Raw genomic sequence first — 18,540 nt, forward strand, 5'->3', positions numbered from 1 at the left:
TCGTCCCTGAATAAGCTTGACGCACGGTTGAGGGCACTGCAGTAGGAGAGCGCGCAGTCGCGTGCTTTTATTTCATATTTCGCGGGCTTTCTTTACACGAGGAAAAAAAAGCGCCAAGCGGTACGTACGTTGCCACAAGAAATTGGATCGGTCCCATTTCTGAACCCTCTCGACTCTAAAAAATACTCTGAGGAGTGCCACATAACGACAAACCATATGCGGTTGGTTTCATTCAGCTGCGGCTGTCCACTTCTCTTAAAATCCTTGGCTCAAGTTGCACGAAATACCCTGTATGTGTAAGCTGAGTACGAACACTACTATACAGGATTTAGTGCATCTTGTGGCTCGCACTGAGCCTCCGTACAGCCCGCGGGCGGCAGCGCTGTATGGAGGCCGAACGCCCTTTTCGCTTCGAGAGAGGGATGTTTGCGTGTCCCTCAGTGAAACGGGCACAATTCACTCAAAGAGATCAGCCATGAATCCGGTGGTACTAGGTTTTAAAGTAATATAATTATGAGCAAAATAAAATGAAATAAAAGTAGGTGCTGATAATCGCGAAATAAAATGTTAACGGGTACAGATATGGTGTGAAAATAACTAGATAGTATGGAAAAAAATTCCAGAAAGAAGAAAATCTTAGCATAGAAGTCTTCATCTTCTACCTTTACGTCTACAAAAAGATAACGGAGGGCACCGCAAACGTTCCTGTCGTTAAAACCTAGCTCGGTAACCTCAAAGACCACCGAAGAGTCAAGTACGTTCGATCCAAGCTTTCGAAGGGTTGCGCCGGAAATCTAAACAACTACGCGCATTTATAGCATTGGCCGTGGGTTTTCCTCGTGAAGTCGAGAGTAAATAAGGCTCGCTCTGCTCACGCCGCCGTGTGCGAGGCGAGCAACCCATCTACGATGATGCGAGACATCAAGCGAACAAGGGTTCGAATCGTTTGTGCTTGCAGTTCGCAATCAAAGAATAATTCAGAGAATATTAACGCAAGTCGATCCGTACTGTTTTTTACTCGTTACCTTGAATTAACTCGATTCTTGTCTGTATTCCAGTAAGGCTGCACTCGGAACGTGTTTTGTTTTCCATGGCGTCGGACGTGCGTGTCACGCCGGTGAATCGGAACACTTGGGGATTCCGATCTACTTCATTTGGCTGTACTGGTGTCGATGTGACGTCCATCCTTACCCGGAGAAAGCGTTATGACTCTAATATTCGTCGGCGCTTTCTGCAACTCTGTCCAGTATCGGCACCAATCGAGATCGGCGAAGAACAACGAGTACACAGCGTCCGAGCACAGGCGACAGAAGGGGCCTCCTTTACTAACAATCGCCAGAGCTGGAACACATGCGTGGCCTCCCCGTTGTAGCCTCGGTCGAGTAACGCCTCCGCGTGTCGGCCATGGCAGATGAAGCCGCACGTTGGACGCCCCCGTGTTCACAGCGAGAGCACGTGCACCGGCCCCGAAGGAACAGCGCGAATGCATACACCTCGCTCACCCGGTTTGCCACGTGTTCGTAGTTTCCTCAGCTATAAAGAGTACAGTACTGTTTATCAATATCCAACTTAATGTTAACAGAAACATCTGTAATACTCCTTAAGGGCAAGCTATGACGCTTCTGTGAGGACGGCTAAAAGCGAAGGCCTGCTGTTCACGCTGAATTGTTTTTACGGAGTGAAATATACTCTCGTGCAGCTTCGAAATAAACATTAGTTTTAGTTATATCTTCCTCAACGCCTGAGCAAGGCGAAATTTTTATCAACAATCGCATACCTGAGAAAGCTGCGTGATGTACTGTTATATTCGGGCCTTTCGTTAGAAAAATACTTTTTCAATGTCTTTCTTTTTCATTGCGTTAGCACTTTACACGCACTGATTCATCAACGTATGAAATATTTTCTTTTACGCGGATGCTAGAGACATTCACTAAATTGATATCCAAGATTGCGTGCGACGCTGATAGGTGAAATAAAGTTTCTTACTGATAAATAAAGAGACAAGCACAGTTGCGCACGAGGCATGCTCGCGCCTCGAATAAGCCACAATAGAGAAGAACCACTCGTGGCAGTGTCTATACTAGCAGTCCAGTAGAAAGAAACTCTGTCTGTCCACTCGTCTGTCAGTAGAAGCTGTTTTCCTTTCCGACTACGACAATCGTAGACGTCACACTATACAACATCTGCCACAAATAACACTAACGTTGCGACATCATGGCGAATTACGTTGGTTTGGAGCACAAATTGCTCCTTTTTATAAAGTTATCAATACTGCAGACACTTTCATTCCTACTTCTGTGAAGCCAACTTGGGTCACATACCTTCAACAACGAAGGCTTCAACAATGACTGTTGTAGAAAAAAAAAAACAAGTACCTTAACTCATGAAACTTAAATCGATATGCAGTATAAACGGTTCCATACATAATAACTTATAATTATTTACAGATGACCTAGCTTGATCGCTATCGGCATGACAAGATATCGTTGGTAAGCTAGTATACGCGAGTGCGGACTCGAAAACAAAGGCACACTACATATATTGCGGCTTCAATGCAGAAGTAATGTTTATACGAAATTCGCCACTTATGGTGTAGTATAAATGTAGCGGCGCAATTTTTTTACGTTTCTCAACTAATACTTGTGTTTCTGAGTTTTGAAGTTTTTATCTTCGGCAAGAGCCCCTACATTTACTTTAAATTCTAGTTTTACTTTCAACAAGTACTGTTGCTTCCAATAACGACGTTACTCCAACAATGCCCCTCTTGCTGTATCAAGCGATGCAAAATTTTTTTCATGTGCGAAACCAAGCCGCGAGACGAGAAGCACATTCTGGTGCACGAGTGCGGAATAGCCAACGTGCCGTGAACGCTTTCAAAGAGCCCACGAGCTTCGGTATCGACGGGTCACAACTGTACCGACGGCCACATCATTATCTGATAATCAGCAACCAGGAAATTTCATTGCAATGAATTAAAATCGAGACATTTCACTTTAAGCCCTTGCCGTCTCGTATGAAACTGCTCGTGTAAAAACGAAACGAGCAAAAGCACAGCGCGCAAGCGAAGAGAACGCTCGTGCCATGGAAGACGTATAAGCAATCGAGTGCGCAGTCAGTTCGAGCCTGTCTCCGGGATGGCGCTCGCTTCAGCTCTTGATGAAGCAGCCGTGGATCGATGTGCAGGCGCGCACTGGACGGGGAACTTCTGCCCGCGCAATCTCGGTCATCGTCCTGGCGTCCAGCACCAAGAGGAAGTCCGGTTTGTCGTAATCTGTGTCGTTCACCACCGACAGCAGGACACCTGAAAGAGCAGACGGGCGGAGAGGTGGAAGCGTCACCACAGACGATCAGTGGCGGATTCGGCTGCGTCCCCCCACCCCGCTGTGACGTCTATTGCTCATTCATTTCTCTCATTCATCCGATGTGCGTGTCTCAGAACTGTAAACAGTGCACAATCGTCTTTCTTTATTTTCTCTGTCAGCATTCGATAGCTTGTCTCGTGGCATAAAAATGGGCGATGCATATTATATATACATCAGTAAGTTGTTCCTTTCCATACAGCCTAGTAGAGGTCTACAATAGGAACCGTGCATCCACTGGCTGTATCTTGGTGGGAGGCTTGTACGTCGACCCATTTTGGACACGTAGAGGCACTTAATAAGTGCCGTCCAGAACAGAGGCATGTCACAGCCACTGGTGAACGAAAATTATGCTGAAAGACGGCCGTCACGCTCGTGTGTTATTAGCAGCAGCTCTGACGTTGGCATGGCTCCTTATTAAATTGAGCGTGGTGTCAGCGCCTCAGTAAGGGGCTAATTGTATCCACATGAGCTAAGCACTAGCATGACTGCAGTGCGCTACTCGCTTTCGTCCACTGTGACGAATTCGCTCAGCGAGTGAGACTGAAACACTTCCTCGTTAACTAGCGCACTTTCTTGATGGCTGCCCTTGTGAGCCTCTCGCTTTAGGCTACATTCGGTCTAGCCCAAGTTCGAGCTGTACAATTTTGTGCGAATAAAACAGACCTCGCGAAAACCTTTTTGTAAATACTCACCGTCGTCCTCATCGATTCCGTCGGGGTTGGCCATGAAGACAGCTTCGCTGGGGTACTGCGTGTCGGATTCCCTCCAGAGATGCATCTCGCGCCTTAGGACGTCCAACTTGCAGATCTGGATGCGCCGCCCGCGCAAAACGAAGCACTGTTCAGCACAGCGACGCCACACAACGAGAAGATCTCTGATTTGAATCAAATCTCACTACACTGAGCGCTTTCTCCTGCGGATCTACGTCAAACTATCACCTTACGACGTGCAAATTTTGACGCTCAGCATTGCTTTAACGAGCGTTAAAACGTCCTTTGAGTCGGTATTTCTTCATTTCAAGTGTAATGGCCCCTCGAATTTTGCCAGCAGCGTGCGTCATTCCTAAAGAAATTGTACCTCTCACTGTCCTCGCAAAAAATAAAAAAATAAAAATAAAGGGAACAGGAAATGATTCCCTATGTTGTTTTTTTTTTTTTTTTGCAGCTGTGTGAAGGGCGATTTGCGGAGTTTACAGTGATATGGCTTGGCAGTATACTGAAAGTAGATCGTCCGTGACCTAGTTAAACACAAACCACTCGTCATGATGACCTCGTGGTCGAACGACATAACCTTGCGCGACGGAGCAAGAACAGCACCAAGCAATAGACAATGGAACAAAGACAAATCGCAGCGCATATCGCAGGTATTCGCACATTATAAAAACGATCTCGTGGTATCATCGTGTCAAATCTGTTATTAGAACGAAGCGCCTGTTCGCTAAAACCAGCAATGTAATTGATAGCTTTTCCCTGGTGCAATGATAACTTAGATTACTTCCATGTTGGAAGCATTATTTCTAGACAGAATTGAAAATCACAAGCAGAAAGAAAGCTGAAAAGAAAAGGAATGCAACACATGCACGGGGCACTATTTCAACAGCACTTTTTGAGACAAGAAATGAAGTAGGAGAAGGAAAAAAAATCTTGAACAGTGGTTTTGTAGAGTTCTATTAGCTATCGGCATTACTGCCTCACGCATCGCGTGAAACTGCTCACATATTCTAAATGTTTTCACATAACTGAGCGCGGTGCGTAACGTTCCGATATGCTAAATCATGATTACAATTGCATTGAGGACAGTTGATTTTATATGAGACGAAGAAAAAAAAACGAATTTTAGTGATCCGACATTGTACACAAAAAATAGTCGCAACGTGAACATACGCAAAGGCGTGAGCGGCGAACACTGTTTGGACGAACAGATCTTGTGGGCCTCGCAATATACCAAACATATTTCTTCCCCAATTTGCCGAGTCTCCTGCAAAATACTTAATTCTTTTTCGCACCTCTTTATTGTCAGCGGAATTGCCAGCCGACTGGAAAACAGCACGAGTTGTGCCGATATTTAAAGAAGTTGACCGCCTATTGCTACAAAATTATTGCCCAATCTCGCTGTCTGATTTATGTTACAAACTTTTTGAACACCTTGTGGCTCACAATTTGAGCGAATTTCTAGAACATTTAGCCTTACGCAACCTCCAACATGATTTCGGAAAGGTATATTTTACTACGACTCAATTGGTTACCGTAATTCATTCATTTGCAGCTCGGCCTGATACTATAACAGCCAAATTGATAGAACATTTCTTTACTTCAGTAAACCGTTTCATATAGTCCTCCACAATACGCTCATTGCAAAGGATCGGTTAAGTGACATCCCAGAAATATTCCTATCATGCATGGTTATAGGCTTATCTCTTAAAACGTATACGGTTCGTGGAAATGGGAGCGCAACGCTCGGGCTGCCTTCCATCAACGTCTGGTATTCCGTAGAGCAGTATGCTCGGCCTATTGCTCTTTCTCATACACACGTGAACGATATTGTCAACGCAGCAGATTTATCAGCGCAGATTCGGGTATTTGCCGACGATTGTGTCCTGTTTAAAGAAGTTACCTGCTGCAGTTTTCAGTCAGACCTTAAAAATAACATGAATAATCTGTTTGAATGGCGTAAGCAATGGTGTATTGTTCTCAATACAAATAAATGCGTCTATCTTCCAATAAAGCGCGAAAGAATACCATTAACATATACGTACGAACTGGAATCATCCCCTTTAGAGTAAGTACCACGCTATAAATACCTAGACCTAACAATAGCAGGTAATAATACGTTTGGCGAGGGCGGACACCGCCAGGGAACTTCGCCTGCTTGCCCGCAAGAAGTCGCAAGCTTTCTGGAGTTCAATTGCCTTCAACTGCCGATTGCATGTGCTGGACCCCTCCCTACGGCTACAACTGCCATCTAGCCTTTCCTGCGGCGAAACAACCTTGTTGTGCTGCTTGTGACTGGCAGTGGCATTCACGAACGCTTACTCCTGTCGTATGGGAATGGCCCAGAGCCCGATGCGCGACTCCTGTAGGTGCGAGAAAACCGACGAGCACCTATTGAGTACATGCCCTCGTTACGACGTACAACGCCTCGCTCTCTCAGTACAACTTTAAACCGACCGGACTCGAGACCGTTCTCTGAGTTAAAGATACTCGGACCATGGCCCCACCTGTCACTGGCACAAAAAGCGATTCGTGCACTAGTACACTCCTTGAAATGCACCGGTTTGAGAGAACGCTTATAGTGACCCTGTGCATCATCCCACGTGCACTCAGTACTGACTTTACACCTCTTTTCCTCTTTATATTCAGCCTTAACCTGACCCCCAGTGCAGGGTAGCAAGCCGTGCGCCTGCCTGCATGGTTGACCTCCCTGCCTTTCTTCTCCTGGCTATCTCTGTTATCTTGGGATGCGTACATCAGCAACATTTGCTCCTTCTCTTTCATAAAGCTATGCTTTCTAAGTCGTAGGCTTCAAGCCCTCTAGTGTACCTTTCTTTAATCAGTCCCAAACTCGAGTACGCCTGAACAGTGTGCGTCCTTTTTACAAAAGATATCATTAAAACTTGGCAACAACCCGAAGAAAGGCCGTACGGCTCATCTTTTAGCAAATTTTCAGGCACTGACTCTCAAACTGCACTATTAAAAGCTAACGAGTTATAAATGTCAGAACATAAAAAGCAGAAATGCAGATTGGGGTTCCTTTCGCACCTACTTGATGAAAAGCAACCTTAGATCCCTTTCTACACATATATCCCTTCATAACCAGACAAGCTAGGCACCAAAACCCTCTTGCTCTTACACCACTTTACGAGAACAGATACATTTAAATTGGCTCTATCTCTCTTTTTTTACTCGCGAACAGCGGAATGGAATAAATTAACCGCATTGCCCATCATCAGTGTTGTAATTATTGTTTACTTCGTATCATGCCCACCCTGCTTGGACCTCCCATCTGCAGTATCTTGTAAATAAAAAAAATATAAAAACTGAAACTGACAGTTGGGAAAGGCCTTAAAATGCTGAAAACAGACGCAGAGAGTGGTGTCCAAATCAGTCCCCCCAGTGTCAGCTCTCTCGGAATAACAAAAACAATCTCAAAGGCGATAATTTTGCGTGCGATGAGAGCCGGAAACGATCGCTGAAGATGGAAATCGGCCATGGTCGCCATATTTGGACACCATCCCTATAAGGCACACTTTACGTAATGTTCCCATACAGGATCAGAAGTGTATTACCACCCGCCGTAGTTGCTCAGTGGCTATGGTGTTGGGCTGCTGAGCACGAGGTCGCGGGATCGAATCCCGGCCACGGCGGCCGCATTTCGATGGGGGCGAAATGCGAAAACACTCGTGTACTTAGATTTAGGTGCACGTTAAAGAACCCCAGGTGGTCAAAATTTCCGGAGTTCTCCACTACGGCGTGCCTCATAATCAGAAAGTGGTTTTGGCACGTAAAACCCCAATTATTATTATTATTAGAAGTGTATTACCGCATTTCGGCACTCGCCAAGTCGCTCAAAGTTTCCGCTGCCGTACGAGTACCGGTACGGCTTTCCTTGGTACTTTGGGTTTATGGTCGGCAGGTCGTAACCTGCAAGTAGACATAAAACATCGTCGGTACCTGCGTATGTGCCACATGCTCGCTCGTGTTTTCGCTGAACAGGCGGCAAGCCTAGATGCAGTACTGATGTCTTTCACCTCCTGGTCATTTGACATGTCGGCTGCAGTGCATAGTAAACTAGCAAGGCTGATCAAGCGGGGCTAGTTGGTTGAGCTGTAGGGTAAAGCGCGCTGCCTATGGCTTTCACCTGTAGCGCATCTGTATACGGAAAGGAAGTGATATGTTCGTTGTCTTGGCTATAAAAGGAAACGCGTGTTTATAAGAATTAACAGTTATTTCATGCTTCGTTTCGTCCGTACCTTCTGTCACGTTGACTAGTTACGTGCGTCTACGTCCTCTAGTGCCATAACCAGCGTGCTTTAGCGGCATGGAAAGTAGCGCACTTGTCGGGAAACGACAGTTCGATGTTGTTGCCCGCATGTCGTCCATTCTATGCGTTACTAAGTCTTCTTCGTCCTGTCGCACTTACTAAACTACCTTGAGGGCACCTGATACGGCTGCGCTCTTGCACAAGTACGTGCTTTCGGTAACATGCAGTGCATTTAAACCTGCCTTTTCACACAATTTCTATTCGCTCTTCATGGCGAAAAGCGAGAAGTTGGCGGCAATATGTACTGAACGTTTTTCTCCTTGTTCGCAAGTCCTCTGTCCTGTCTTTCCAAATTTGGCAAAATATTCTTTGCCAACAAGCCCAAGCAGCTGCCTCGCAGAATAGACGTTAGTAAACATGGTAGGCCGTGGTCCATATTCTCAGCTCATTATCGTGTGACCCCAAGTGCCATCTCACTAATACGGGCTTCGGTGCCGCATGCTGTATTGACAACGTAAGCAAAACTAGTAGCGCACTCGCTAGAGTCTCAGTTGGTCCAAGTGTTTGTAATGGAAGCAGAATACCTCATGCGAAGTGTGCGCAGCGAGAAGTGAGGCGAACGCGCATGCGCACCTTTGTATCCCATCTCCTCGTGGGTGAGCCAAACGGTGTTGTCGTCCCGGCGGTAGGCCCGAGCCTCGCTGTAGCCGAGGCTCACCAGGTCGCCCTCCGTGGCGCTGCTGGCCTGTTCTCGGCAGATTTTGTGAAGTGGGAGATTGGGAAAAGGGAAGGGTACGGCGATGCGAACACGTGCCACTCTCTCTACTGAAATGGAAGGTGGCGATTGTCATGCCACGATCCCACCCACGGCGAAAACGAAAAAAAAAAAAAAACGCACAACCCAACGCTTGTACAACGTGCGTCTTGCTCAGTGCGTACTATCAGCGACCACACGTGCTCGCGAGAGGGACAGACAGGTGAACATGTTCACAAAGCCATTAAGGAAGAACCATGTTATTGAAGCGCTGACCCAAAAACTGGTGTCGCAATCCTTTTGACTGAGCTTGTGTATGGGCTACCTGAGCTCTATTTATAACATGTTACCGACATTAGCATTGCAACGATAATACTGACAAACGAACAAATAATATAATAGCCTTGTCACCTTTGTTTATTTGGCCGTAGTCGACACAGCACTGTGCGTGCGGCGCGGATGCGCAGGCTTGACAAACTGCAGCTCGCGAGCAGGAGCTTGTCGATATCTCGTTTAGGAAGGCGGAATCCTTGAAAAAAGCCTTCTTGGCAGACGAGGTTTACCGCTATTTGTGACTATTGACCCGCGAAGTTCAACGCGGCGCATCCGAACCACAAGAAAATTAATAGCTCGTACGTTAAGAAAAAAATTTGTTATTAGCTATTTATTAGCTATTTGTGCATACTGAGCTAAATGAAAGATGCAACTAAACTATCAAGTTTCATCAACTGACGGCCTGACTACGATACCTTAATCGTTTAATCGCACGGAGGCAGAACTCAAGATCACCCGATGGGTGCCGTTTTATCAGCTACTGAACGCTGATCGGCTGAGAACGCAATGCTCACTTCACAAAGAACGAGTTTTGTGAAAAGCAGATTGAGAATGCCGACCTTCACCGGAATTATTTCCACCCCCAAAATAAACAAGCCGTAACTTATCCTTGGCATTATAGCTCCCGCAGCGACATAGTGCATGATGACAAGTCTGTAATTCCATAAAAACAGGTATCCCGAGTCCGCATTTACGAAGCCTAAAGTGAGTAGGTTCGCGTGCCTACCTTGGATACTGGGATAACAAAGCGACGGAAGTGGCCTTGGCAGCCAGGATCAATATCTTCGTTCATTCCGTTTCGAATCCTGTCCAGGTAATACCTGGATAGAAACAGGGAGTAACGCATCCAAAGGTTAGGTACTCTGGAGTCGTGGGTCACACAGAAGAAAAAAACGTCGTGTCACAGGTAGTCTGTAACGACTCATTCGCGTGTAGAATAACAACGTACTCGCAACGTACGTTATCCTTAATCATCATCATCGGCCTAATTAGGATCACTGCATGATAAAGACCTTTCCCGAAGATAAAAGGCACCTAGCACTGCTTCTTCAATAATGCTGGCAGCAAGTGACACAAAAAACAGGATTAAATAGACCATCGGAGGTTCTTTAATGTGCACCTATATCTAAGTATGCAACCATATTATTTTTCGATTATTTATTCACTTGGGTTGCCACGCGGCATAACCTCAGTATGAAATTAAATATAAGCATGCAGGTCCGTTTCACCAGTTTACCACTTTCTGGGAATGAATAGCTGCGAAGTGGCATTGATAGCTGTTCTACGGTGACAACTAATCATCGCTGTTTAATGAAAATACTGCAAACAAGATTTTGAGCGAGAAAACTGGGTGTGTGAGGATTATGGACCAATATGATAAAGTACGCGTGTTTACACGCCATATATGAAGAAAGTATCGGAGCGTTGGGGATAGCTATCTGTTTAAGCACATACGAGAAGTGTGCTAACTCGGCACAGCATGTGGTGTATATAGAAGATGAATACATGCAGGCTTGCAGTCAATAATGGCGATGTAATAAGGAGCGACGAGTGAAATATGGCATGCAGTTCAGACAAATACACCACTATTTCAAGGTGAGCACCTGTAACTCAAACCCTTTCAACGAACGCGATCCACTCGCGCTCTCGCCCCTTTCACAGCGACGAGTGCCATCCGTCAAGTACACTCTTACACCGCGGTTCATAACATAGAAAGAAAAGAAGCAGCTACTACCTGAACCACTGCAAGCTTGCATAGATGTTTCTGAAGGTTTGCTATTGTTTCAGGTTTGACACTTATGGGCCAGGAGAAACAGTTTAAGTTCTTCATAATTGACAAACTACTAGTATGACTAAAGAAATTATGCAGCTCCAGCTCATGTGTTGGAATCTATGTGAGGCAAAGCTTTCGTGAAGCGCCTAATTAAATGCATGATAGAAGTAAGTGCGAGTGAACGAGGGCGTAGAAAGACACGCACAAATACAGCGCTACTATCGACTACAGATTTTATTTTCGCACGCATCAATAAATACATACTGAAGGAGCGGATACGAGCGTTTTTGCTCATTCGGTGTACATTTATTGATGCGTCAGAAAATAAAATCTATAGTTGAAAGTAGCGCTGTCTCTGTGCGTCTGTTTCTTTCTACGCCCTCTTTCAGTCGCGCTTACACATTCTATCATGGATTCAAACTGACTAGCCCACCAATATGTTTTAACCAAGCTTGATTAAATGCTATAAAGCTAAATGCAACGCATACAACTGCCTTTGTGGGCCTGCTGAGGAACGTGACATCTCACTCAATGTTTATTCTTGAGTCCAGCACAGATCACAACCTTAATCATGCAATTTTTATGTTTATGGATTGCACCGTTCATGTGTCATGCCGAAATGCTGACAGCAGTTCATGCGAATGCACAGGGGGAGACGTCGACAGAGTGACGTAAGTAGAAGGAAGGCGATGTTTGCCGAAGGAAGAATGGCGAGGAGAGGTTGTACGCTGTTGTGTACTCCAGGGTAGCGTATCGTACTGCTGCCGAGTTGTAGCGACGCCTGCCTATCGAAGCTCGACCAACGTTACTATTGGGTAGCGTGGCGTTGTCGGCGGGCTGCAGGCATCCGGTAGACCATGGCGACCGGGCAAGGACGAGACGATTTCTAGTGCGAAACTTGCACGGTTCATTCAAAGGTTGATGAAAGATGATGAGAAGAGAATGAAGCGATCTAAAAAAGTAAATTTCAGAGCCCCTTAAATAGGCTCTCTACAATCGTGGGAGGGATCTTGCTTCCGTCGACGTCACGTGACCGGCACAGAGTCTGATTCGCGGAAAGAGGGTTCTTCCTCCTCCGGTTATACCGAGCCTCTGATTATACCGAGCCTGCTGCAAGGACGTCCCGCCTCCGGTAATACCAAGCCTCAGGTCCGGAAATTTCAGACGCTTGTCCTTCCCTTTTGGGCGTTGCTGGTTCGCGGAAGTTCCCCTGTAGAGCTTGACAGTTCCAGGAAAGGGTCCCCTAAAGTCGCGCACGCGCACGCATGCGCACGCACGCGCACGCACGCGCACGCACGCGCACGCACGCGCACGCACGCACGCACGCACGCGCACGCGCACACGCACACGCACGCACGCACACACACACGCACACATGCACACACGCACACACGCGCGCACGCGCACACACACGCACACACACGCACACGCGCGCACACGCACACGCACGCACACACACACACACACACACACACACACACACACACACACACACACACACACACACACACACACACGCGCGCGCGCGCGCGCACGATAAAAACGAGAGAAAAAAACGCTCACACGAACACACGCACGCACGCACGCACGGACACAAAAAAACGAGAGAAAAAAGGCCCTTCCTTCCTCTGACGTTTCGTCCCGAAGGTCATCTCATCGCAAGTTCTTGCGTGATTTTCCCAACAAGAGAAAAGCATCCCTTAGGGGAGACTTTAACGGTCGGTCAAGTTTCTCAGCATCCTATAGTAACGTGCTTCGCAGCCCAGACATTCACCAAAACAATAAGGCGATCGTGGCATTTACTCCAGGATTGAGTCTTATTTTCTAGTGACAATGATCCATCGATTATGGATGTGGAAGCGAGAGTTGGAGACATGGAGGCGAAAGCGTCAAGTTGGTTCGTGATCGCCATAGGGTGGTCATCGCGCTTGCAGGACTGTCGCCGTTTCTGTGGCCATCTTGCCGGCAGAAGTGGGAGCGCATCTGAGGCAAGCAAGTCCCATTCACCTATATACTCCACTGTAAAATCTGTCATTAGAACTGCAGCGGTTCGCAGTCATTTCACATTCTAAGACGTTTGACGAAGCCGCGGGAGGGCACACCAGTGAGACAATACAACAAAGTTAGTGACATTGCTCTGAATGCCTGCCTTACATGCGCTTGCCTCCAGAACACGTGTATCATACGTGGTCTTCCGAGATGGTACTCAAAAGACAATTTGCTTGATTTCTTGAAGGTGGTGGTGGTGATGGTGGTTGTTTACATCAGACAGATTGTTCACTTATTGGGTTTCCAGAGGCAGAGTGAGGTCAAACCCGCGCACTCGGCCGTTTTAGCATTCTCCCTAACACTTAGGGGCCCGAACACACAAACCTTAAGTTTACGCAGCATGCAACCGCAGATTACACGGAGCCATTTCCGTGTTGATTCGAATGCCAACGTTTTGAGTACGCGACAAAATTCTGCAGAAGAGAACAGTTCTGCAAACGGAGCCCATGATTTCAAGTGTTGTGAAGCAGACTTCGCACGTGCCAACTGCAGCGGAGACCGTCCTGCAATTTACAGCGAAAGCCGTTTCGAGTTAGCGGACATCAACAAAAGGCGCTTCTTTCTGTTCTCGTCTATATCCTCAACAGCGACGGCCCCGTCCACTAACTGCTTCACTGATCTGATGTGAAATGAGCAAGCTTCTGGGGGCAAGACAGCAAATGTCCGTCGACGACCGGAAGTTGGTTCGAATGAGACGCAACCGGTAGAGACCGGGCAATCGCGGTATCGGTACCAGTTCCGCCTAGCCTTGGGAACGGGAAGCGTCAGCCAGCCTCCTATTTTATATTTCAATGAGGGAAGGGTGTCCTCGGCACCTGGAAACGTAAGTCCAAGAAACCACTCTGACAATACGCGTCATATCTGTGGCACTACCACCAAATTTAGCGACACTGCCTCCAATTTATGGGACGACCACTCTCGAGGCAGTTTTGACGCTATGATCCGCCCTGCACTTCATTGAAAACTGCGCCAGTGTAATATAGCATTCACGAAGCAATCATGTTATCCCAGATGATCAAAAGTGCTTTTTATAATGCTATGAAATTGTTGTAGAGTAATTCCTCGATTATGCGAAATAAACCTCGTTTTATGAGACTTACCGATTGTTCAAGATCTATGATAGTGTCAAAGACCTATGATAGGGTTCTCTAGGGCTCAATAATTGACTCGAGAACAATTGGACATAAGCCTCAGCAGTCACCTTTTACTGTTCATAATTACGTCGATCAGTGACCAGCAGATTCAGGTGAAATTAAGGATGACGCTGAGTACCACGAGAGCAATATCGCGAAACGCTCCACAGGGATGTGCATTGTTCATCATGCCGTTTAATCTTGCATTGGCTGGATTTCCACATGCCTTGAAGCGTACGTTCGTGACTTGTCACTTGTCAATTCGACAGATCATAGCTACCTTTGGCTACCCGGATACCAGCACAAGCACCTGGCAGCAATAGCTTAATGGACTGCCCTGTTTGCACAAACTGATGTCGCATCGGTAGGTTTAACCATCTCAGCGGGCAATTACCGTTTTATGATGTTCCCTGGACTTCGGCGAAGAGCTGCGGCAGAACGACGCCAGTATGCATTTTCATACCGAGGTCGAAGAAGTTTTGGGCATATTCATCTAGTCATCGGGAGGAGTCAGGTTCACGTTCGAACTGCCAAGAAATAATCGCATGCAGTTCGTTGACCCCATTACCATCTGTTCTTCTCCTCCTAATGTGCATGTATGCTGGGCGTATCATCCCAGATCCAAGAAAGCCGTGTTGCCCTGTGACAGCGCACGTGCACTCTAGATTAAGAGGGGCGTGGCCGCGGCGTGCATTAAGGCAGCACCGAAGAAGTCATGTGAGTACGAGATTGAGCAAAGTTTGTTACATCAGACAGCACGGTTAACGGAAGCAGGTTTTCGCCGTTCCCTTATCACTTAAGTATGCGAAACAACCTTGGAAAAAAAATGGATAAGCTTTGAACCGGCACGCAAAGAAAAAGTCAAGAAACCAGTACACGTGGTACCGTACGTGCATAAGTTATCGCAGAACTTAAATTTACTTTTCAGTGACCATTGCGAGCTACCTGCGGTGTGCACAATCAGATGAAAGATCATAATAAGCCCCAGTGCACCAAATGACTAAGTTCAGACTGCACGCAGAACGTGTTATATACCAGATACCGTTAATCTCTGGAAAAGTATATGTAGGACGAACGGGACAGTGTTTTAATGATCGAGCACGCCAATACAGCAATAACGTGAGAAATGGGTATGAAGGCCATTTAGGGGGCCATTGCAATGAGTGTACATGCGCTCCCATGTTTGAAGCGGCGAATTGCCCCGGCAAAGGAAAAAACTAAGAAAGAAAGACTAACGGCAACATTGGACCATGTGTTGGAGTGCGAAGCCATCGGCTCCTCCTTCAGCGAGGATAGGTGGGCTACGCTCTTGGGCAGCCCCGAACTCAACGACCAAACCCTGGCCGTCCAGAGTGCCCGCGATCGGGCCGTCAAGCTCGGCTTCGCGGTCCCTACGTGGGACTAGCCGGGTGGCGCGGGGTCTCCCCTGCGTCTTCTCTGGACCTATTAAAGTTACTCACTCACTCACTCACTCACTCACTCACTCACTCACTCACTCACTCACTCACTCACTCACTCACTCACTCACTCACTCACTCACTCACTCACTCACTCACTCACTCACTCACTCACTCACTCACTCACTCACTCACTCACTCACTCACTCACTCACTCACTCACTCACTCACTCACTCACTCACTCACTCACTCACTCACTCACTCACTCACTCACTCACTCACTCACTCACTCACTCACTCACTCACTCACTCACTCACTCACTCACTCACTATATTAAAAAGGTTGGAGATAGCTGTGTAAGCAGGCCTTCTCTAGCCTTATAAAAGAAGAGTAGTCTTTTGCATGATGGAGTAAGATTGCGTCAGGTACATGACTTTATGTACGCATTCCTATTCTGGAATGAATATTTAAAGGCAGGGGTTCCTCCAATAAAAAAGTCGCACTTTCGCCCGAAAGGCAAAGCATTGATTGCGATAGTAAATTAGTGGACAGCTATACGAAGCAAGGATAATTGTTTTATCGGCCGTACAAAGTTGTCAACATAGCACACTAACTATTCAAGAGGGGGGAATCTTGGGCCAGTTGGCCGGACATGTTTAAAGATCCCATACGGTAATAAACATCAGTTGCTAGTTACCGTTCGACCTGCTCACTCCTTCGTTTTACGTTCCGTCTGGAAGTCGCGGTTCTTTTCCTCTTTAAACACACGAACTATATTAACAAGCCTGGTGTCACGCGCGCACAAGCAAACATGAACAGATCTGACGCGATGGCCCCAGAGACTCGCTGTCAAGACGTTGGTGAGACAAAACGCGGCAGCAGCAGCTAGCGAAGTGACACTCATGTTGTCTATCGCTTCGACGCAAAGTGAACGCCGAGAAAACACAGCACGCACAAAGCTACGAGCCGCCAACGCAGCTACACTCTGCCCCCAACGCAGGTCGCTCTCAGGACACGGCCGCGCGACCGCGCGCAGCCGCCACATGCGCAGCTGCAGCCGGGGTAGAGCACCGCCCCCTCACGCTGCACATAAACGTGCCGATCCAATTTTCGTTCTCCTCAGGGAACGCCTACCTGTCCATGATGGATGCATCATCGTAGGCGACCATGTCGAAGACGATGTGCCCGTCATCCTCGAAGGCGTTCACCGCGTGGAAGAAGAACAACGGGTCAGCCAGGAACCGCGTGCGCAGGACGCTGCCTGTGTTGCGGTCGAGCACCACGAACTTGGTCTGCAAGGTTTGCGCCATCCCAGAGAGGGGCCCAGAGCCAACCAAGCAGCAGAGAGGGTTAGAGAGAAAGGGAAGAAAAAGGGCGTACCGATATTTAGGCGCCATCATTTCTCACGACACAGCCTCCCCCCTCTCTCTGTATATACTATAGCTACCTATAAATGGGTTGATATCCGCATGCACGGCTGTTCATATGAGCGTGCTGCGCGGAGTGTCGGGGACTGCATGGTGTGCCGTTTCATATTGGCTTACGTTGGAATTCTGAACAATGAGCACCTCTGACGGCCATGGGCTATAAAAAAGCACGACATCCACGGGAAAACACCGTAGTTTGTGACAAATTATGACAAGTAACGAACACCTAGCCGCCCGTAACGCATAAAACTATACTTGTTTTTTTTTTTGATCAGTTTGTACAGTGTACTCTCATAAGCTATTGCAAATTGGGCATGTTGGTAACGATCCATTCCTGTCTTGAGTTGTGAGGTTGAAAATAGATTGGTTAAAGGAAATACTTAAGTGCGAAGCTAGCAGAAGTGCTCAGAGAACCAGCTTTAAACCATAACATTCTGGAGGTTTGCTTCAGTATTTCTGCGCTGCCATCGAGATTTTTAACCGGTGAGCTGACTTCATGTTTCGAAGTCCTGTTATTACTCAAACAGTGGTGTGAAAGCGAGTGTGTGCGACCAATCAAGTAATTACTCAACGCCGAAAAAAAGAATATTAATAACCAACTACTGCAGAAATTGAACCGGTAAATTCATATTCGCCTTGTCGCACAACTATGGACTTCGGGTAGTCCAGACGGCTACAGCACCGCTTACCTGGGCAACTTTCGGCGAGAAGCTTCCACTTCTTCACTTTCGGTGTAAAACATCTGTCTGCTTTAAGAACTGCGACTGCGTACTTGGGAAGTACTACGCTGTCGGGAAGAAATGGAGCAGAGCCCCTGAGCTATGTCTTGGGAAGTCTGAATGCTACTTTCTGCAGTAGTACGTCGGTAAGTAGTTAATTTTTTGCGTTAGTTTGATTTTTAACACGGGCTCCTATAACTCAAGATGGGCACCTATTTGCAAATAAATAAACAAACAAGTAAATAAATAAGTAAGTAAATAAATAAATAAATAAATGAAAGAAGAAAGAAAAGAGAGAGACAGTAAACGAAGAAAAATTAGTGCCCGCAAGAAGCCAACAAAGGCACCAAGGACAATATAGGGGAAATTACTTGTACTTATTAATTGAATGAAAGAAGCGATAAATTAATGGCAATAAAAGTGGTGACGCTAGCTAACACTCCCGAGGTTAGTTCTAGTAGTAACACAAACATACCCAAGAAAGTGGATGGGGAAACGGCGCCGTGGTAGCTCAATTGGTTAGAGCATCGCACGCGTTATGCGAAGACGTGGGATCGCTCCCTTGCCCCCCCCCCCCCCCTGCGGCAAGTTGTTTTTCCATCCACTTTCA

General features: G+C 46.9%; 1 protein-coding gene across 1 annotated transcript in view; it reads right to left on the reverse strand.

Moving 5' to 3' along the window:
* Positions 1-679: 679 nt before the first annotated feature.
* The window catches only part of LOC142575179 (carotenoid-cleaving dioxygenase, mitochondrial-like), an 81,590-nt gene continuing 63,729 nt past the window's right edge, over positions 680-18,540 (reverse strand). The window contains exons 7-12 of the mRNA XM_075684272.1: positions 16,919-17,076; positions 10,157-10,250; positions 8,976-9,087; positions 7,902-8,002; positions 4,055-4,169; positions 680-3,301 (exon numbers count right to left, since the gene is read on the reverse strand). Coding sequence (XP_075540387.1) covers positions 3,147-3,301; positions 4,055-4,169; positions 7,902-8,002; positions 8,976-9,087; positions 10,157-10,250; positions 16,919-17,076 — 735 coding nt within the window. The 3' untranslated portion in view covers positions 680-3,146. The remainder of the gene's footprint in view (positions 3,302-4,054; positions 4,170-7,901; positions 8,003-8,975; positions 9,088-10,156; positions 10,251-16,918; positions 17,077-18,540) is intronic.

The sequence above is a fragment of the Dermacentor variabilis genome, chromosome 3 (assembly GCF_050947875.1).
Source record: "Dermacentor variabilis isolate Ectoservices chromosome 3, ASM5094787v1, whole genome shotgun sequence".
Lineage (NCBI taxonomy): Eukaryota > Metazoa > Arthropoda > Arachnida > Ixodida > Ixodidae > Dermacentor > Dermacentor variabilis.